We start from the raw sequence: 21,632 nt of genomic DNA, 5'->3' as shown, positions 1-21,632 counted from the left end.
AGCTGGGCTTTAGCTGTGTGTCTGGATATGAAGCCATGTGAGATTTTTGAATGGCTCCACACAAGTTTTTCAAGTTTTCTCTGTGTCTCCGAGTGCCCCAGCCCTTGGACCACCACTGTCTGGTTTTGTTGGTTTTGCATGGCTTAATTTTTGGAGAGGAGGAAAGAGGGCAGCCACCAAAGTGGGATTTCTCTGAGGAGCTGCTAAAAGCTTTCTCCACGCAGGCAAAACCAATCACTGACTGGCTCTGAAAATAGGCCCACTGCTGAACCAATTAGAAAAGCTGGTGACGCCTCTGGGACAACATATTTAAAAGAGGAAAAAAGGTGCAGGAAGCTCTTTCTGCCTTCCGAGGGGGGCTGCGGGGACAGCTGAGCCCCTTCCCAGTGGGGTTGGTGGCTCTTTCCCATCAGGGCCGCCGGGCCCTGCTGCCGGGGCCCATCCCAGCGCCGCCAGCAGCTGCGGCCAAAGCCGGGAGCGGCCCTGGGGGCAGGAGCAGGAACGGCCCCGCTGCTTGTGCCGGGAGCAGCCCCGGGACCCATGCCAGGGGAGGCTCCACGGCCGAAACTGAGCTGCCAGGGCCACAGGAGCCCACGCTGCCACCGCCACCTGGGCGCGGCCCGCGACACACTTTGCCTGCCAGGCCACCAAGAGCCTGCTGCAGCGCAAACCAAAGGACGGAAACCTTCTTAGCAGGACCACTCTCTTTGTTCTCAAGGCTAAGACAACCATTTGCATGCATTAGTCACTGCACTAATAGAATAGTGACTAGGGGGAATAGAGGGCTCAACAATGTCTGCTACAGCTAAAGGAATTCAGCATTTGTTACAATTCAACTTTTTCTTAACACCTTCCTGCTCTGGGAATTGCTCACAAGCATTTCATCAATGCACCTCGCAAAAGCTTTTGCTGACTGAAGCTGCTTTACCTTTTTCCTTCAGAAATTAATGAAGAAAACACAAATTGCCTTCTGAAACCCTTCTGCTCCCTTCCAAATCAGTTCACTACCCAAGCACAAGCCACAGACTCATCCCTGATTCCCTCTGGGAGATAGGAGGTAATATTTTGCTGCAGCCAAAAGGTTATTGGAAAAAAAAAAGAAAGCTGTTGGCGCTAGGTGGAGTTAATTATGCTTTGCATTTGTTCCAGTTAATTTGGTGACTATTGCTGTGAGCTGGAAAAGGGGAGGGGCTGAACACTAGACAAAAAGGGAAGTAGAAGTGGAGAGGGGACAGAAAAGTAGGCTGTCAGTAGAGAACAGACTTTTCCTTTGGCTGGGTACTCCCTAGTACCCAGCCAAAGGAAAAGGGGAGAGGGATCGTGCAGGGCTGGGAAAAGCAATAAAAAGCAGCATTATCTTGGCGTGTGTATGTTCGGCTCTCAGGAGAGAGAGATACACAGCTGGCTCAGTTGAATCCTTACTGATAAGGTTCTCTTTTGCTTTAATAGCTTTGTCTCCATTAAATTGTATCCAAGAGTTTGTTTATTTCTAATACCTCTCTCCCAGCAGCTCAGAGCTGCACTGCACAGCGCTTGCTGTGTGCCAGAGAGCACAAAGCAGGCTGGCCTGATGGGCCTGAATATTTCTGCAAAACACTCTGCATCTCACACCTTTGCGCTGGCTCAGTGCAGAACTGCAGGATTGCAGGCGCTTCCTCCCAGAGCTGCGTGAGGCGCTGGCTCCTGCAGATGTGCCCTGCCAAGCTGTCCCTGCCTCACGCTGGCCTCGCTTCCCCTGGCACAAGAGCCGGGCCTGAAGGAGGCTGCCCTGTGCTCCAGCCTGCCGAGCAGCCCGGCTCCCTGCCCCGGTGCCCAGGGTGCTGCACACACTGCTGACCTTTGCCAGGAGTTGCAGGGCAGCCGGCAGAAGAGGAGGAATCCTCAGGCAGCCCAGTGGCCCTCGGCTGCCCTGGGCCTTTCTCTGCTCCTGGGCACACTCCAGACGGCCAATGCCTCCAGGCTGGGCTGCGCCCAGCACGGCTGCACTTCCCCTCAGCAGCAGCCAGCTGCCACCTGGGCTCTGAGAGTGGAGGATTCGCCCGCTGCCAGGAACAGGCACCCAGGGCCCGGCTGCTGCCTCTTGCAGCTCCAAGGGCCTCCTTCCAGCCTGCCTCTGCCAGGGCTCAGCCTGCTCCGGCCTCTGCCAGGGCTCTGCTGGGACTCCACCCCGGCCAAGGCCGGGCCCACTCTCACCTCATGTTGTCATCTTATTTCAAAAGTTTCATACCTTCTCAGTGATTTCTCATGGTTAACTCCTCACACTACTGATTCCTTCTTTTTCACAGCACAACCAACAAACTCAATCTCTCTCCTCACCCAACTAACCCACTCTTTTGTAGCACTCGTCTTCTCATTGGACACAGCTGTGGCCTATTAGGGGCAGGCCTGTTCCTAATCTTTGGTGATTAGTACAGCTGCAACTCCTCAGGGGTGAGATTGCCTTCTGCACTATTCTCTTATATTCTATCCCTCCACAGCCTCATAGGTGCTGACATCTCTGCACCACAGAAGACCTTCCCGAGCACCCTCTCTGATCTTTCTGCTTTCTAACTTGAGCAAGGCTCTCCATCCGCCAAAGACACTGCACTTAGGGATACAAATCCAAGTGGCAGGAACCCAAATGCTCTTGAGTCACAGGTCAATACCTTCATCTGCACCAGGGGTTTGGGCTGCCCAGTTCTTCCTTTGGTTTTTCCTGCAAATGCCATTGCTTTTTCTGCCTCAACTAGAAATACCACAGCTAGGCAAAAACCAGCCAGTGGACCGTATTCCAAAGGCAATGTGCTCTGGGTAGGATGAATGAAGAACATCCTACCCCCAAAAACCTGCCAGTGGGTCGTATTCCAAAGGCAATGTGCTCTGGGTAGGATGAATGAAGAAGATCCTACCCCCCTTTCAAAGCACACCAAAGAAGCCGTAAGTGTGACTGAGAACCAAGAAAAAACAACTGGCAGTTCAAAAGGAAGTGTTGAGTTTTCTGAAGGGGTCAGAAGGAGGGGAATCTTCCAGATGAGTTGATATTTCAGAAACTTTATTTAATAATCCTAATCTATAATCCTATTCTACAAAATTCTTCAACAATCCTACTCTAGAATCCGACTCTACAATCCTACTCAAAATTGGCTATGGAGATAATGTCTTGACACAATTGTTACGTTCTCGTCTCCTACTGATTCTTGATTGAGTTGATGAGTGGTGCCAAAATGGATGCTGGTTTGGCTGTTGTAACAAATGGATGCTGTCCACAGGAAAAAAAAAAAAAACAACAAAACAATATACAACAATGAACCAATACTTTCCAAGCTCAGTGCTTCACAGCCTCAATCAGGATTCCTCTGGGTCCTAAAAAGACCCAGAAAGGAGAACAATGGAACCATCTGCTCCCCAGTTGTCATGGGCAGGACCTTGCCATCACAGGCGAACCTGGCCCAGAATCCCACTCATCTGTTGATTGTGATGTCTTCATCTCCCTGGGATTTTTGCCCTGCCAGTGCTCTAGAAATGGTGCTTTCTCTCCCTGGGGTTTCTTCCTTTCAGGAAACTCCAAGGACTCACATAGGTCCCTACCTTTGCAAGACAGGCACTGTGCTGATTCCCACAGGGAGACAGAGCAGTGTCCACCTTTCCATGCCCTGCTCCTCATGTGCTGGATGGCACCTTCCTTCCCAGCAGGGCCAGCCCAGTGGCACTGGGCCCTGCAGTTCCCTCTCTGCCACACAACCTGGCACTAACCCTGGCACAGTTCCCGTCTGCTTGAGCGTGCCAGGCAGCAGATGGGGCTGGGACAAATCCCTCCCAGCTGTCCCTGTTTGCGTGGCAGAAACCTCAAAGGGTGGGCTGGGAGGCACAAACCAGGGCCCCTCAGAGGCTCACAGTGAGCCCCCCAGAGCCCCTGCTGCCCACAGCCAAATCTCTGACCCCTAGGCTGGGACTGGCTTCCTTGGGTTCCTGCACTACCATTTCATGTCTCTGTACCCTGCATTGCTCTACTTCAATTCTTTTGCCATTAGATAAAAATGAAAACCCCAGCAAATTACAAAACAAGGTGACAGAAACAGTCAGGAAACAGAGCACCTCTCCCCTCAGGAAATGCAGAGAGAGGTGGAGTTATTCAGATTTGTGAAGAACAGGCCCCAGGGAGACTTTATTGCCACTTTCCAAGACTTCAGAGTGATTTTGAAGAAAGTGGTGGATAGCTTTTTTACAGGGCCACTTAGAATAGGATGTGGGCGAATTTTTTAAAAAACAAAGGACATCTAATCAGAGTAGGTCTAAACAAGAATTTGCTCACTCAGAGCATGGTGCCACCCTGGCACCGGTTGTTCCAAGAGCTTGTTGGTGCCCCGTCCATGGAACCATTCCAGGTCAGGTGGGAAAGGGCTCTGAGCAACCTGATCTCTTTAAAGATGTCCCTGCTCATTGCAGGACACTTGGACCAGAGGACTTTTACAGGGCCCTGCCAGCCCAGCCCAGTCTAGGATTCCTCACCATTTTCATTTGAAGAGCAGCAAGAGTGGAGGTGAGGAGGAAGGGGGCTCAGCTGATGCCTTGGACTTCAGTGGACGAGGAGCCCATCCCTCAGACCCTGTTTCACCTGCAGCCCCTTCACATTTTACCTTCAGGAGCTCCTTGGCAGACCAGCGCTGCTGCTCATCTGTCTGCAGGCAGTGGCTCAGGAAGTCACGCAGACAAGGCGAGAATCGGTTGGGGTGCCGCAGCCTTGGGGTCCCTATTACGGCGATCAGGAGTTTAACCTGGGAAAAAAGGAGACACGAGGCTCCACCTGCTGCTTTCACATCTCTAAGTTCTCTCCCAGATCCCTTTGTTTAACCTCTGTTCTTCAGTGGCAGTTCCTACCCTGGCAGAGACCCAGAGATGACTTTCCTTTACCAACCAAAAACCCAAACCCCAGTGCAACCACAGTTTTTCCACCATCCCGTAGATCTTGCCTTGGCAGCTGATTTCATTGACCGACCTAGTTAGTTGGAAGGAACTACATCAACAAAAGCATGTTTGCTTCTCCAAGGATTCATACCAGCTTGAGAGACTTTTTGGAAGAGGGACTTTGCTGTAATAATGTCACAGACATCTTTTGTGAAAAATCTTTTCTTTAAGATTTCTCCCTCTTCTGAGAAGCTGAAGCCCCAGAGAAAGAATGTAAACAATAGTTATCTGCTGCTGTAGAATGCAATAGGTGCACCTGTGATTGGCTCATGTTGCATGTTTACAATTAAGGGCTACTCAAAGACCGAGCTCTCTCTGAGACAAAATCAGAGAGAGCTCCTTTGTTGATTAATTCCTTTTCTATTCTTAACATAGCAGCTTCTGAGACTTTTCTCTCTATTCCTATTAACATAGTCACTAAGTAATATATAACATAAAAAAATAAATCCAGCGTTCTGATCAGAGAGTCAAAATTCTCGACTCTCTCTTCAACCGTGAAAAACCCTTGCAAGCCCTGTAACATCCTAACTAATTTCAAGGACTAATACATGAAAAGCATATCTGCAGTGCCTGTTGGTCCCATAAGTACAGCTGCTGTAGAACAAAATTCATCAAGATTTTTGGGCTGTTCTTGAAAACAATGGTAATTGGAAGAAAAGAAAGGAAATCCATCAGTTAATCCCCAGGTAAGGAAACAAACATTTACAATCTCATCTTCTAACACAGACACATTAAGATGCATGCACAAATGTATTTGGATTAAAATGCCTGCTTGGGCACACAGGAGTCACCTGCAGTTCTGTCTCTCAGCAGTCTAAAAAATTTCAGCTTCCCATTTTTCAGCAAAAGAAAAATTGTTATGGTCAGAAGAAGAAGAGGTGCCATCCCTATGGTCACCCTCTGCTCATTTGGCTACTCAAGTGAATGCATTTATGGTAGTCCCATCCCAGAAAGTGCCAGGAAACACTGGGAGGTTTTGGCAGGCTCTTTGCATCACCAGGCTCTGGCTGGGTGATGTGGAGAACATGCCTTGGGCTACGAGAGAAACATGGTCACTGAGGGTTTCAGCAACACTGCACAAGAAGCAGAAGAGACTGTGTTGCCTTCACACCCTCATGCCCAGGTTTCAGGCATGTTTCCCAGTGAGAACATACTGCACAGTGGGCAAAGTTCCTCCCTAAAAACCAGTGCTTTAGAAACTTTGTTGGGTTTGGGTTTCCTTCCTTCATATCTGGAAAGATAACAGCAGTTCTAAGGTGCTTGTTTCCTGTTACTTGGGGCCATCTTCACAGACAAAAGAACTGGAACCAAAGGGAAGTGTTGCCTGAGAATAGAGTTTCTTTGGAGTTTGTTTCATGTGGTAAGGCTTGAGCTCCCCCACTGATGCAACCAAAACTACAGCAGATGCTGATGTGTTGCAGGGACATTTTTAGGAGAGGACCTTGGTGGAAGTAGTTCCAGCAGATGGCAATGGGATTTTGTCCAATGGCACACAGGACATGGGGCAGGTGAGAAAGACAGTAGGATCAGTGAGTATTTGCTCCTTACTGAGGCAGGACTTCGGTTCCAGTAAGGAGGTCCTTGTTCTACCATTTCGATGCCCACGATTCCAAAAGACCATATATCCACTTTGGGGCCATATGGTTGATGCGTCACCATTTCAGGCGCCAGCCACCAAGTTGTCCCGGCTACTGAGCACCGTCTGCTCTGCTCAGGTGTGAGCTGAGTAGAGAGGCCAAAATCAGCTGAGGAGAAAACAAAATACGGGTTTTATTTGAATTCTGTGCAATTAGGAAAGCAAGCCAAAGAATTCCCCAGTAGAAGTTTGAAAATGTGCTGTTGAATCTCCTGGCATTGGTGACTTAAAAAATCCCCCCATCTTTTACACTGCCTCCAGCAGTAGCTTTTGTTCTTTGGAAGCTTTACACTTGTAGCTCCCTCCCTCTGGCAGGGATACACACAGATGTAGAAGTCCATCCGAAAATCTTTCATTTTTTGCCTCACAATTGTCATGAGAAAAGACTACCGAAGGGTTAAAACTGCTGAGCCGGTTGGGAAAGAAAGTCTCCTGCTTATCTAGTGTGTTCACAAGTGATGCTTGCAGAACATGCCATGCTGTACTCAGAGGGGGCATGCTGCCGTTTTCTGGACAATTGAACTGGACTTTCTTCCAAACTCCTGAGCTGGCTGACTGAGCTCTGGGGTGGCTCCCCCCCCACTCCATGAGAAGACCCCTCTTGCCTGTCTTCAACCACCGTGACGGACCAACAGAGATGCGAATCTCCTCATCAAGGAACCAAGAACCCCTCTGGCACCCCAATGGCACCCCCATGGCAACCTCCTTCCAGAGACTGGGACTGTACTCCCTCCCAGCTCAGGGAGGGGAAAAACCTAACGTACCTGTGAGCATTCAGCCATGAAAACAATGGACTTCTCCCCTCCATGGAAACCTAATTTCAGCCACCCTTCCCCCAACCAAGAACAGTATATATATTGGAGTTCGGTCCGACTGCCCTTTGAGTACTCCCCAAGACGTGTACCAGCGAGTTTCGGCGGCGGGACCCCGAAGACATCACGTTTTGGTAGCTATACCCCATTCCCTGACCTCCTTTCCTCCCTTTTTCCTTGTCTTACCCTTCTCTTCCCCGGATCCCTTAACCAAACGCGTATTTAGCTGTGGTTATAATCAATAAATTGCACCTTGTTGATTTGTTACTGCAAAACCCCTGTGCCTTGTGTTGGCTATTTTTGCACCCAAAAATCATTCGTCACCCGGTTCATTTCGGGCGTACCTTCACAACAGAGCAAGGCCACTCCTGACTGCTTGTTCCTTCTCATACCTCTGTGCACGTTGCAACCGTGTCACCAGCTCATGGTTGACATGGTGTCCCTGCGCTGCCACCAGCACTATTTCTGGGGAGCTGGCTGTCACTCCAAGCAGCCCTACACCCCACATCCCTGGAATGCTGCACGTGACCAAGAATACACTGACCCAGCTTTACAGAACCGTCGCTTCTAAGAAGGATGTTGCCGCTCTTCACATCTCGGTGGATCACGTGGTTTGAATGAAGAAAATACAGTCCTTGCAGGCACTGAGAGAGAAAACAGAAAGAGGAAGGAAAAAAATAAGTGATGGGATTTCATCACATAAGAAAGGAAACAAAGAATCTAACAGATTCCCTTTCCGCAGGGGAATGGGGAGTAATGGCAGAATACAGTGCCACTGAGAGGAAGAGCTTGCTCCTCCAAAACTTGCAGAGCAGGACCTTTCTGATGAAAGGCACATCAGCTTTTGAAAGAGCAACAGCACCTGCTGTTATAGACCGTCCCCTGCAAACCAGCCAGGATGACTGCTGCTGCAGTGCATGTGTTCAGAAGCAAAGAGCATTTGGGCTGCACTCCTGTCCTTTTTAGCTGAGGACTGAAAGAAACGAGTCTCTCTCTTTTTTCCTTTGCTGTTTGTTTCAAACCCTGCCACCAGCACCTTTGCTTTCACAGGCAAGAAATACAGTGAAGACATGCAAAAGTTTAGCGAGGTAAGATGGACAACAGCAAATACATCAGGCAGAGTGAGAGTACAACAGCAGGAGATAAGAGTACTGGCACTGAGTACAGTGAGTGCAGGGGCACTGGCAGGCCTTTCACTTGAAGTGCTTTTACTTGCCCATAGCATACCAGCCACACAGAAACAAAACTTGGCAGATGAAACCTCTCCTGATCTGAGCCATTGTTTCCCAGACAACCCTGCCCAAGCCCTTGGAAACACAGATTGGATTTCTGACCTCCCGACAGATGGCTGCCATGTGGTCTTCAGACAGGCAAGTCTTGGTAATGACGTCGCTCAGAGTGCCTCCGTCCATGAACTCCATAACTAGCCAGAGTTCCTCACCCAGAAGGTAGCTGAAAGAAGGAAACAAGGGTGTGGAGATAAATATGCATGGCTGTCTTGATTTTTTGCTTCTGTGTTTTTTGTTTCCAGGTTCCTTTGTGACTAGGACAGAATCAAAGGAATAGACATTCCCTGTCAGCTGTGCATTGTTTGCAGTCTGTGCAGTCTGGAGGAAAAAGACACAGCTGTGAAAAAGGAGATGTCTTAGATGGACAGCAAGTGAAAAGTTCAGTTTAGTAACAGCCCAGATAAAAATATGTCAGGCATAGTGTTTCTGGAAATAAGCACCTAGTCTTCCTGGCATGCACAGCATTGGCATCGAGCGCTAACGATCTAAGGGAAATCCACTTCAGGATGGTTCATCAGCATTTAAGAAACTTAAAAAATCTATCCCAAAAAAGTGTGGAGGCCATGTACTTCGAAGCTATTGACTTAGGAAGATACAGCTGATCCAGGTTTTGAATAATTTTGGAATAACTTTCAAACTAGGAGTGCCAGGGAAGACTCAGGCAGACAAGATGCACTCTCTTCTCATCCATTGGAGATGAATAGACAAATAAGAATGAATCAAAATTAACAGCTCTACTTTCTGCCACTGACCAAAGTGGGTTTTCAACCTCTCATGTTTGCTGTACGTAAATGCCCATTGATGGGATAAGACCAAGACCTCTCACCTGTCTAAATAATTCACAACACTGGGACTCCTGTATCTCTTCATAATCATGATTTCATTAACAGTTAGTTGCTTGCTCCTCAGTCCTTTTAGATTTATTTTCTTTATGGCCACCTAAAATGACATTGAAAATCAGTAACTTGAGAAGTTGGTGGCACGAGACCACAATGCAATGGAGCGGGTGATTTTACAATGACACAGCTGAGCTGTGCCAAACTGCCTTGTGATTAGGCACTGCAGTAATTAGGAACTGACATTCCAACAGCCCATTTCTCTGCTCCCTTGGGGGCCAGTTACAGGACACCTGCAGCCACTGACGTTTTGCCTTGTCCACTTGGTAACAGTGGTGTCTCAGCTATGACCCACAAACCTCTGACCACAATCTCTGCTGCTTTGTTTGGGATTCAGAAGAAATAATCCATGCCTTAATACTCTGTGGATACATCTTGCAAAGGCTATGGGTGGGTCTTAGGGCTTTTAGGGCACCTTGCAGATCTCTCCCTATGTGCAGTTCCCAAGTGCAGCGCTGCAGGTGGCTAAGGAACTAGCAGTAACTTTCAGATGGATTTGCTGGCAGCCAGTAATGAGAATTCAGGACTCTGAAGCTGTAGCCCCAAAGAGCAGGGAGGTGCTCTAAAGCACCACCTTTATTTTAGCAATGGAGAGCAAGTGAGCGCGTCCTTCTCTGAAAGGAAGCGCTGCCCTCCGTGCCTTCCTTCTGGCAGCTGAGGAGGACAAAGTGCCAAATGTATTTTGCAGGCTGGCACCAGTCTGTGCTTCTTGTGCCTTTTCAGCACGGCTCTAGCCAAAGCTCCAGCCACAGCTCACACCAGAAGGGAAAGCCTCGCAAGAGCAGCAGAGTCTGCAGGGCCTGTTGATATTTACCTCTCCTCCTGTGGCATTGTTGAGTGCTCTGACCACTTGTCCAAAACCCCTAGAAACAAAACAGAAGGAGAGAAAGGAGAAGCTCTTTAGGTCCTAAAGTGAAAGCCAGCCCACACAGGAGATCTGTGCTGGCAGTGTCAAAAACCTGCAGGATGCAGGAGGGCTCTGCCAGAAGGCAGATGATGCATTTTCCTCTCAAGTGCAGGCACTGGGCCTGTTCCTGAAGCGCTGGAATTCAACTTCTAAAGGGAGCTTATTCTTTCCTCTTGGGTTTCACTTTCTAAACTGTGTGGTTCCTATCCTGACCACAGAGTATTTCCTTCTGCCAATGAGGGGAAAGAAATGCTCCTGGCAACTCTTATCTCAAACAGCTTTGATAGGGGATAGGTTGCTCTTTGAGGCAAGCACGTTTCTTCTTTTTCCATTAGTATGCCAGAATGATTTTGAGACACAGAAAAATGCTAAAGAAATTAACACTGAGCATTCCCACACTTGAGAGACAAGGAGATCTCCCAGATCCTGTTCTTTGATGCAGGCAATACTTTGTCAGCATAGAGATGTCTCTGACAGTGCCTTCTGAGCACACTCATAAATTCTGAGCAGCACTGAGAGATGTGATTATCTATCTCCAGTGTCTGAACATGTTTGCAGCTGGCCTGACTTCATGCTGCATAGACATTTCACCAGAAAAACACCTGGTCCATGGCTGTGCAGGGGTATCTGCGGTTGGACTCACCCGCTGCCAATGCGTTCCTTTTCAGTGTATTTCATCACAGGATTTTCCTGGTTCACCATTTTTCCTGAGAGAAACAAATGCAAGATGCTGACTTTAAAGCAGACATGCCAGCTTCCAGGAGATACACAAGGCAGCCCCATTCTCTGGGGCTCTGAGCCCTTTGGGGTCAGCTGGGTAACAACCACCACAACAGCAACAGGATGGGCAGCCCTGCAGTGCAGATTGCTGGCACAGAGACTGATTTTGTACAGTCCTCTGAGAAGTTCTCTTAACAGGAAACAAAAGCACAGGGACATGCATTTCCAGGAGAGAAGGATATCTTCTCTACTTCTTGCTGTTTGCCAAAATAATGCCTTTCTGTTTGTAAAGCAGAGCAGCTCATGCTAGAACCAATCCCAATGGAGTTTCAGCATCAGGACCCTGACCTGTTCATGAGCACGCTGAGCTCAAAGATGCCCCTCTCCCAGCTAAAGAAGGCTCCAGCCTCTGCAGTCAAAGCAACCCTCAGGGACAGGGCAGCTAGCACAACAAGGCTGGCAAAGCCCAAGCATGAGTACTGACAGGCAGTAAGAAGCCACAGCCAGCCTGAGCCCCGTACAAGCTGTTGTCCCCATTCAGGACACAACAGGATGGGCTTTGACATCAGCCACACCGAGGTGTGGATCAGTGCCCTTTTTGTCCCAACAGGTGATGGTAGACACAGAATCCACTGGGCTCTGCTCTCAGCCCCACCAGGTCTTATCTGAGAGCACAGCACTGGCAGCTGGTATGGGCAAGAGGCAGATTCATTGGGTTGTGCTGCAGAATCACAAAGGACTTGATGTGTTTTCCTAGAAACTGACCTGAGCAGGGCTTGGCCCAACAGGTAGGATCCTAACAGTCAGGGGAAAGAGTGGGAATCGGGTATGGAAAAGTGCCATGGATCTGAGGAACATACCATGGCTGGGCTGGAGGCTCTCTCCTGAGAAATGCCTGCAGTACAGTTTTATCTGATCACACCACTTGGATGTGTCTCTTAGACACATCTTGATAAGCATAAAACTAGAAGATTAAATAAAGTTTGTTACAAAAGTATCTGTTTTTTTGGGGGGGCACAAGGAAAACACCTCTTGCTTTCTATTTTCCTGTAACCTGATGTTCTTTCAAAGTAGGTCGTATTGACAAAAATATAGCATTCTCTTATTGACAAAAAATAGAGCAGTCTCATGAAAATAAACTGTGGGTGTAGTAGATGTAACAGTAACAGTCATAAAAATGCCAGCAGTTAGACATGCCACAGAAGAGCTCTTTCAGGACGGAGAAAAACCAACTCCACCAAAAAACCCCCACAAACCATCAACAAAAAAAACCCCAAAACACAACAAAAAACCTCACAAAAACCAAAACCAAAAAATCACCACAAAAAATAAACAGTACAAAAACATCCTCCCTCAAAAAAAAAAAAAAAAAAAAATCCCCAATCAAAAAGACACAACTCCAAAATCAGTCCATTTCTGTGAAGTTTTTTTGCTCTGATGACTGGTTGGATGTCAGGAGTCTAAGGAGAATTTAGGAAATTGAAAATTCTGTTCAGTTTGGCCACTAGCACACAGTACTTTCCTAGATCATTTGCTAGGTCACAGCCTTCTGCTGATGCAAGAACAATCCCTGCTTCAGCCTTTAGCAGAGAGGGAAGCTCAGGCAAACCCAAGCCAGTCCAAGGTGCCCTCAGAGGCAGCAGGAACACCCAGAGCGCTCTCTCGCTGCCTCGGAGCACAGCGCTTCCTCTGGGGAGTCCTAAATGGCCCTGTGGCACCAAACTCAGGGGGAACATTTGGTACAGCTCTGCTGATACCTGCACACAACACACTGTCCCTCAGACAAGAAACATCCCAGACGTACCCAGCATCTCCAGGTACCTCTTCTCAGTCTCCTGTTTCGGAGAGATGAAGGAACTGCCCAAGCTTGAGGTCCCAGGTTTTACAGAATGGCTTCTTCCAGGCAATGCTGCTGCGGCAGCAGATTCAGAGCCCTTGATGTGCTGGACCTGGAGCACTTCTGGTGGGCACTGTTCCTGTGCCTCATTCTTAACTTGGGGTCCTTCATTGCCAGACATTTGCTGGAAATCTTCGCAGGCTGCCCGGTCAGATGCCAACACTTGCACCTCAAATGAAACAGAACAAAGGAGTCAGACACTACAGGTTGTCCCTGTCAGCCAGGAGTCATCAACTGTGAGGAAAGGGAAAGAACAGATTGACAAGGAATACAGACAGCTTGTTTCAGTCCCCCATCTGGGTCTGAGAACAGGCCAGCAGGAATCAGTTTGGATGACTGCTGGCCAAAAGGCCAGAGGAAAAAATTCCACTATCCAGGGCAGCACAGGAGATTGAGCACACCAGGAAATGTCCTTCGGAGTGATTGTGATACACACTACAGCAGGATGGCACTCAGAGGCATGGCCCCACTCCCTGCTGCTCTGCACTGGAAAGGCAAAAATGGTAGAAACCACCAGTTTGGTGACTGAAGTGACTGCATCCCTCTTTCACTCACTTGCTTTTGTAGAGAATGAGGGAAGCAATTAAGTTTCTCCCTGATGATTTTCATTTCTTCCTCCAGCCTCTTCTGCCTTGTCTTGATCCTAGTGTCAGCTATCTGAAGCTCAGCATTTAGCTGTTCCTTCATGTTCTCTAAAAAACAAGCGAGAGGATGTTTCATGAGTGAAATGCCTGCCACTTTTTCACTCACCTGGTTTTGTTGATCGCCCCTCTGCTGATGGAGATTCTCCTCTTGATTTCTTCCCATGTCTTCCTTGTTCATGTTCTTCACGTCCATGATGGCACTCTGAGCTTCGGGCAGCTCTGCTTGTGGCTCTTCCTTGATCTTCTGTACACACAAATGCAGAGCAAGTGACTCTTGCTCAGGCTCAGTTTTTTTCCTCTTGCAGCCTCAAAATCACATTTATTCAGCCACTTCTTTCTACCTCCCTACCCACATCTGCTTCCATTGCAAACCTCCTGTCCCAGGGCTGATCTCTGCAGATTCCAAGGCTCTGTGCTTCCAGTGCCTGTGGGACTCCTGGCCTCCTCAGTCCCAAGAGTTCTGGTTTATGCCCCTCTTCCTACCCTTCCCTCTGTGCCCTGGCCAGTCAGGCTTACCTGGCCATTCTCCTGTGGCTCTTCCACCTGCTGCCCGAGCTGCTCTTCCTGCTCTTGGGCTGGGAACAGCTCTCCCTGAGTCTGCCATGGCATCTCTGATGAAGCAATCTGCTCCTGCTCTTTCTCTAGAAGCACCTGCACAGAAAGCAAGAGAAGATGGGTTTCAACTTCCCATACAACCTTTGTGGGCCAAGACTCAAAGACTGCTGGGCTCACACGTTCCCAAAGCACTGTGCTGCTGCTCTGCTGGGTCATTCTCTGTTTGAGGGGAGGCACAGATTCCAAAGTGACCCTGGCCCTACAATCAGGGGCCATCTGGGACTGAAGCTCCAACAGCTTCTCAGGCAGCTGACAGGGAAGGTGTGGCATTTCTCAAGGGTCTAGTGAGGGCCTCCCTCTGCTTCTACCATGTCCTGTTTGTCTTTCAGTAGTGACTGACACCCTGCCCTGTCCCACAGCTCCATCCTGGCTCTGCAGGTGGCTTCAGCCCTTGTGAGACACTTCTGGAGTTCACTTTCTCTTCAGGCCTGCACCAGCATTCCTGCCTTTCTGACATCTACACTCTTGTTAGAAAACCTGGTCCTTCAGAAGATGAGGATGAATGCAAAGTTCTCTGATGGGTGTGACTGAGCCCCTATGGCCACTTCAGTATATGGAAGAGGACCAAGGTGTTTCTTCTCCCTCTTTTGTCAACTGAGAATTCTGACCAGCAGTTACAGAGACTCTCCTAAGGCCCCATTAATGAATGCACTTACACAGCCCTGGGGATGCCAGTGAAGGAAACCATGCGTCATGTAATGCATGGCATGTATGACCAGAGTCACCGAACACCACCTAAACCTGGAATTGTTCCACCTCTCTAGGACAGGCAGAAATTTAAAGAATTAACTGGGCACTTCAGGGCAGAAGAGGCCAAAGGACTAAAACAACTCTGAGGGGAAAAACTATCATATCTGGAAGGGAAAACATCTCTGCCTGCTCAGAATTGGTCAAGAGAACATGTCTCTAATCCCCTCCTGAGAGGGATGCTTTAGGTGACCTTTACATCTACAAATGCCTTGGACCAGAGCCAGGAAGATTCAATTATGTAAATGTTGCATAGATATATAGATGGACAGATAGATGATAGATAGATAAATAGATAGATGATAGATAGATAGATAGATAGATAGATAGATAGATAGATAGATAGATAGATAGATAGAGAGATCTCATTACTGAAATCTCTCTTTAATGTCCTCTCTATTGCTACACACATCAAAACTTGATAACCAGTGCCCTGATCAGCAGCAATCCTGAGAATGCTCTCCTGTAGCTTCAATAAAGCACACTCTTGGGGAATCTGGAGCATGTAGGTCCTATGGAAAGGGGTCAGACCCCTAGCATTGCACTGGGAACTGCACTCTCTGTGCATCTGTGCTCGAGCAAGCTCTTGTCTTGGACTCAATCACACTGACGGTGCTGAAGTGGCTGGAATCAGAAATGCAGCCCAGCCACTCCCAGCTCCTGTGATCTCTGAGGAGCACGTGGAATGCAAGGACATTGATCTTCAACTTAATTCCCAAACACAACACACACTGATTACCTGGGCAGCAAAAACGCATAGGCACTGCTAAGCTCAAAGTGATCAGAAAGACCCTACTGGCTGGAATAGAACCACAACAGCTCCGTCTGCACCAAGGTCCCTGCACAAAATGATGTGTTCTCATGCAAAAATACTGCATTCTCCAGAAGTGCTACCGCGGAACATAAAAATTCAGCATAGCCAGGCCCAAAGATTTACAAGGTCAGGAAATAATTACGAAAACACAATGATTGGGAGAAAAAGAAAATGAATAGGCCTCCGCTTCAAAGCAAACCAAAATATAACAATTAAAAAAAAGGGGGAAAAGTCGCTAGAAACATGGCTATAATATTTGGATATACTGAGGAGATGCTGAAAGCCACTCATAAGCCTCTCATTATCCAGACAAAAGGTCCCTTAGCACCTCTTCATTGTCCTTCTGCTGCACTCCCTTGCCCCGCTGCCCTGTCCTTCTCTGCACACACTGCAGCTCCTCCATGACTTTCTGCTTGCCAGGGGCCAACAGCTGCACACAGCACTCCAGCTGTGGCCACAGCGCTGCCCAGCACAGGGCCACGCTCACTGCCCTGCTCCTGCTGCCCCACTGCTGCGGACACAGCCCACCATGCCCTTGGCCTTCTTGCCCATCTGGCCACAGGTTGCCTCATCTTCAGCTGCTCAAGAAGGGCAGAACCCCTGGGTCCTTTTCGCCCACACAGCCCTCAACTACAAAGTTGTCTATCTGACTTCAGGTACAGCTTTCACCATTTCAAGATGGCCTTCCCCTTTGGAACTGCACAAGACAGCAGTCAAGGACTTGCAGCTTCAGCCCCACTCCAGGCTCACATGCACTTTCCAAAGCAGCAGACTACATCACAAAATGCATCCAAAGAAACTTGCCCCTTCTGCTTTTTGCCTCAAAAGAAGGCTTCATAATATGCACTTTGTTTCTTTGGCCACATGGGAGAAGAATGAGCATGCACAGCTTCATGGACATCTCCTTGCAGCTTATCAAAGCAAAAAGTCAGCTAGGCAATAAGACATGGTAGAACTGAGCAATTACAGAAGAAAACTGCAGAGCAGTCACACAAGCCAAACACACCTTTCCAACAAGGGAAAACAAAGAAAGTCCCGTGACCTCCAGCACTACCACGTGTGCCCTCAGCCACAGCGCTGCAGAAGCCCAGAGACAGAGCTTCCCTGAGCCAAGCAGCCAGATGCTCTCCCACAGGCACCAGCCCTTTGGGCCTCAACATCACAGGTCAAAGGCCAAGTTCTGCTGTCGCTGCCTGCAGGAAATCCCGAGCTCCTGGCAGCACTCCAGCACTCAGCATCCTCAGCCAGCAACAGGAAGCGCTGGCTGCTCTGAAACTTCCACCTCTGCCTTGCTCTAAAGACAGCACCACACACAACTGGCACTTACGGGCTCACAAAATCCAGGCTCTGGTGTGAGCACTGATGGGGCCTGCTGCTCCTCCATCTCAATTTGCTCCTCTTGGGCTTCTTCTCCAGGAGCAGCGGGAGCCAGGGGAGAGACGGCTATTGTTTCTGTCAGCTGTGGCAAGAGAGAAGCATAAAGGACAGGCTGTCACACTATCACTCAAAACTTCACTTCTTTTCAGGTCTACCACCTAATGTTCTTAGGAGAAATCAGACCATTTTGTAGCCACACTGGGATACTAAGTTTCACCGACCAAGTTAATATGGGCCAACTCAACAGAATTCTAGATGGATATGAAGTTGATATTTCTCCCTGGCTGCTATCAGCAAGCTATGTTGTCTCTGTAAAATGCAGCTTTTAGTTCTTGAAAGCTCCGATTTGGAAGAGTAGCAAAGAGATAGCGATCCATTGCTATTGCTGCTGCAGACGTGGAAAACTCCAACTGGATCACAATCTCATTCAAGGCGTCAAAAGTGCAGGAAACAATGTGCAGAAGCATCTTTGCTTGCAGGAACGGGAGAAAACAAACAGGGCTTCCTCTCCTAGCAAACCAACTGTTGCACATTGAGCCATTTGTCAGGGATGAGTCTTTTGTCGTTTGCAGAGAAAACTTTGGACGCTCACTATGACAATTAGCAAGCTTCCTTTATTGAAGAGAGCATCAGATATTTATACAGCAAGTAATAAGCTCATGAATATTCTGTAATTTACACTGTCCATTGGCCACACCACTACATCAGCTCTTCTCCATTCTTCAGATGTTACATCTCTCTTTTCTCATGTCTCTTTAACTATTTGTTATCATACTACAGCTGGGCGCAAGGACACACTATCTTGCAGGTTTAGGACTTGGAATTGGCCACGGCCTGGTACTTTTTCAATTGTTAGCTACTCTCTCAGCAAACCAACTAGCCAGAAAACACGTGATGGAAGTATCACCTATTCCGGTGTCTCAAGCACTTGGATTTAGTGAGGGCATGTTTGGTAGGAAAACGGCGACTGTGCTGAGCACTGTCGTGTAGGGATTGATGGAAATCTGCCTGAAGGTCCCTCATGACCTCGCATTATCCAGACTAAAGCACCCTCAGTGCCTCCTCACTGGCCTTGTGCTGCACTCCCTTGCCCAGCTCCCGTGTCCTTCTCTGCACACACTGCAGCCCCTCAGGGACTTTCTGCTTCCCAGGGCCCACAAGTGCACACAGCACTCCAGCTGTGGCCGCAGAGCTGCCCAGCACAGGGCCACGCTCACTGCCCTGCTCCTGCTGCCACACTGCTGCTGACACAGCCACCATGCCCTTGGCCTTCTTGGACACCTGGTCCCAGGCTGGCTCTAGTTCAGCGGATCTTCTACGGCACCCCTGGGGCCTTTTAACCCATGCAGTTTCCCAGCCACAGCATGGCCTTTTTGAGTTCAAATACAGCATCCACCATTTCTACATGTACCTCTTCTGAGCAACACAAGGCAGCAGTCAAGGGCTCGCGGCTTCACCCCCACTCCAGGCTCCAAGGCTCTTCCCAATGCAACAGACTTCATCACTACATGCATCAACAGAAACTTGCCCCTTCTGCTTTTGGCCTCACAAGAAGGCTTCCCAACTGCATGCATACTTTCTTTGACCACAAAGGACAAGAATGGCCCCCACAGCTCCATGCACATAACATCCATCTCTTTGCAGCTTATCAAAAGAAGACACCTGGCCCAAAAAAATTGTTGAACTGAAAAATAAATCAAGAAAACTGCAGACCAATTTCACAAGCCAAACACACCTTTACAACAAGGGAAAACAAAGAAACAAAGGCCCGTGCCATCCAGCACTACCACGTATGCCCTCGGCCACAGTGCTGTACAAGCCCAGAGACAGATCTTCCCCGAGCCAAGCAGCCACATGCTCTCCCACAGGCAACAGCCCTTTGGATTCTCAACATCACAGGTCAAAGGCCAAGTTCTGCTGTCACTGCCTCCAGGAAATCCCGAGCTCCTGGCAGCACTCCAGCACTCAGCATCCTCAGCCAGCAACAGGAAGCGCTGGCTGCTCTGAAACTTGCACCACTGCCTTGCTCTAAAGACAGCACCACACACAACTGGCACTTACGGGCTCACGATATCCAGGCTCTGGAGTCAGCACTGATGGAGTCTGCTGCTCCTCCACCTCAATTTGCTCCTCTTGGGCTTCTTCTCCAGGAGCAGCGGGAGCCAGGGGAGAGACGGCTATTGGTTCTGTCAGCTGTGGCAAGAGAGAAGCATAAAGGACAGGCTGTCACCTAGCACTCAAAACCTCATTTCTTTTCAGATCTACCACCACATGTTCTTAGGAGAAATCAGACCATTTTGTAGCCACACTGGGATTCTAAGTTCCACCGAACAGATTAATATGGGCCAACTCAACAGAATTCTAGATGGATATGAAGTTGATATTTCTCCCTGGCTGCTATCAGCAAGCAATGTTGTCTCTGTAAAATGCAGCTTTTAGTTCTTGAATTGAAAAGTAGGAAAGAGACAGCAATCCATTGCTACTGCTGCTACAGGCGTGGAAAACTCCAACTGGATCACAGTCTCAGTAATGTGCTGCAACAGGGAATGAAACATTGTGCAGAAGCGTCTTTGCTTGCTGGAAAATGCGAAAATGATGAAAGCCTCCTCTCCTAGCAAAGCAACTAGTCCACAAGCAACAAGATGGGAGTGTCTCCCACTGCAGTGTCTAAAGCACTTGGATTCAGTGAGGGCATGTTTGTGAGGGAAACGGCCCTTTTGCGGAGCACTGTCATGTAAGAATAGATGCAAGTCTGCCTGAAGGTCCCTCGGGTGCCTCCCACTGTCCATATTAAAGGTCCTCAGCACCTTCTCACTGGCCTTGTGCTGCACTCCCTTGCCGAGCTCCCCTGTCCTTCTCTGCACACACTGCAGCCTCTCATGGACTTTCTGCTTCCCAGGGCCCACAAGTGCACACAGCACTCCAGCTGTGGCCACAGCGCTGCCCAGCACAGGGCCACGCTCACTGCCCTGCTCCTGCTGCCCCACTGCTGCTGACACAGCCCACCATGCCCTTGGCCTTCTTGCCCATCTGGCCACACGCTGCCTCATCTTCAGCTGCTCAAGCCCAGCAGAAACCCTGGGTCGTTTTCGCCCACGCAGCTCCCCAACTACAAAGTTGCCTACTTGACTTCAGATACAGCATTCACCCTTCCAAGATGGCCTTCCCCTTTGGAACTGCACGAGACATCAGTCACGGACTTGCAGCTTCAGCCCCACTCCAGGCTCACATGCACTTTCCAAAGCGGCAGACTACATCACAAAATGCATCCAAAGAAACTTGCCCCTTCTGCTTTTTGCCCCACAAGAAGGCTTCATAATATGCACTTTGTTTCTTTGGCCACATGGGAGAAGAATGAGCCTGCCCAGCTTCATGGACAACATAAGCATCTCCTTGCAGCTTATCAAAGCAAAAAGGCAGCTAGGCAAAAGGACATGATAGAACCAAACAACTACAGAAGAAAACTCCAGACCAGTTTCACAAGCCAAACACACCTTTCCAACAAGGGAAAACAAAAAACACGCCATGACATCCAGCACTACCACGTGTGCCCTCAGCCACAGCGTTGCAGAAGCCCAGAGACAGAGCTTCCCTGAGCAAAGCAGCCACATGCTCTCCCACAGGCACCAGCCCTTTGGGCCTCAACATCACAGGTCAAAGGCCAAGTTCTGCTGTCGCTGCCTGCAGGAAATCCCGAGCTCCTGGCAGCACTCCAGCACTCAGCATCCTCAGCCAGCAACAGGAAGCGCTGGCTGCTCTGAAACTTCCACCTCTGCCTTGCTCTAAAGACAGCACCACACACAACTGGCACTTACGGGCTCACGATATCCAGGCTCTGGAGTCAGCACTGATGGAGTCTGCTGCTCCTCCACCTCAATTTGCTCCTCTTGGGCTTCTTCTCCAGGAGCAGCAGGAGCCAGGGGAGAGACGGCTATTGGTTCTGTCAGCTGTGACAAGAGAGAAGCATAAAGGACAGGCTGTCACCTATCAATCAAAACCTCACTTCTTTTCAGATCTACCACCTAATGTTTTTAGGAGAAATCAGACCATTTTGTAGCCACACTGGGATTCTAAGTTTCAGCGACCAAATTAATATGGGCCAACTCAACAGAATTCTAGATGGATATGAAGTTGATATTTCTCCCTGGCTGCTATCAGCAAGCGATGTTGTCTCTGTAAAATGCAGCTTTTAGTTTTGAAAGCTCCGATTTGGAAGAGTAGCAAAGAGACAGCAATCCATTGCTATTGCTGCTGCAGACGTGGAAAACTCCAACTGGATCACAATCTCATTCAAGGCATCAAAAGGGCAGGAAACAATGTGCAGAAGCATCTTT

At 48.9% G+C, this 21,632-nt stretch overlaps 1 protein-coding gene across 1 annotated transcript in view; it reads right to left on the bottom strand.

The window, feature by feature from the left end:
* The window catches only part of LOC134432561 (uncharacterized), a 54,840-nt gene that overhangs the window by 17,504 nt on the left and 15,704 nt on the right, over positions 1–21,632 (bottom strand). The window contains exons 4-10 of the mRNA XM_063181405.1: positions 21,114–21,245; positions 19,360–19,491; positions 14,262–14,396; positions 13,657–13,989; positions 13,009–13,270; positions 11,128–11,191; positions 8,727–8,844 (exon numbers count right to left, since the gene is read on the bottom strand). Coding sequence (XP_063037475.1) covers positions 8,727–8,844; positions 11,128–11,191; positions 13,009–13,270; positions 13,657–13,989; positions 14,262–14,354 — 870 coding nt within the window. The 5' untranslated portion in view covers positions 14,355–14,396; positions 19,360–19,491; positions 21,114–21,245. The remainder of the gene's footprint in view (positions 1–8,726; positions 8,845–11,127; positions 11,192–13,008; positions 13,271–13,656; positions 13,990–14,261; positions 14,397–19,359; positions 19,492–21,113; positions 21,246–21,632) is intronic.

The sequence above is a fragment of the Melospiza melodia genome, chromosome Z (genome assembly GCF_035770615.1).
Source record: "Melospiza melodia melodia isolate bMelMel2 chromosome Z, bMelMel2.pri, whole genome shotgun sequence".
In the NCBI taxonomy this organism is placed as follows: domain Eukaryota; kingdom Metazoa; phylum Chordata; class Aves; order Passeriformes; family Passerellidae; genus Melospiza; species Melospiza melodia.
The sequence above is the reverse complement of the archived record's forward strand: the minus strand, read 5'-3'. Positions and strand labels throughout refer to the sequence as shown.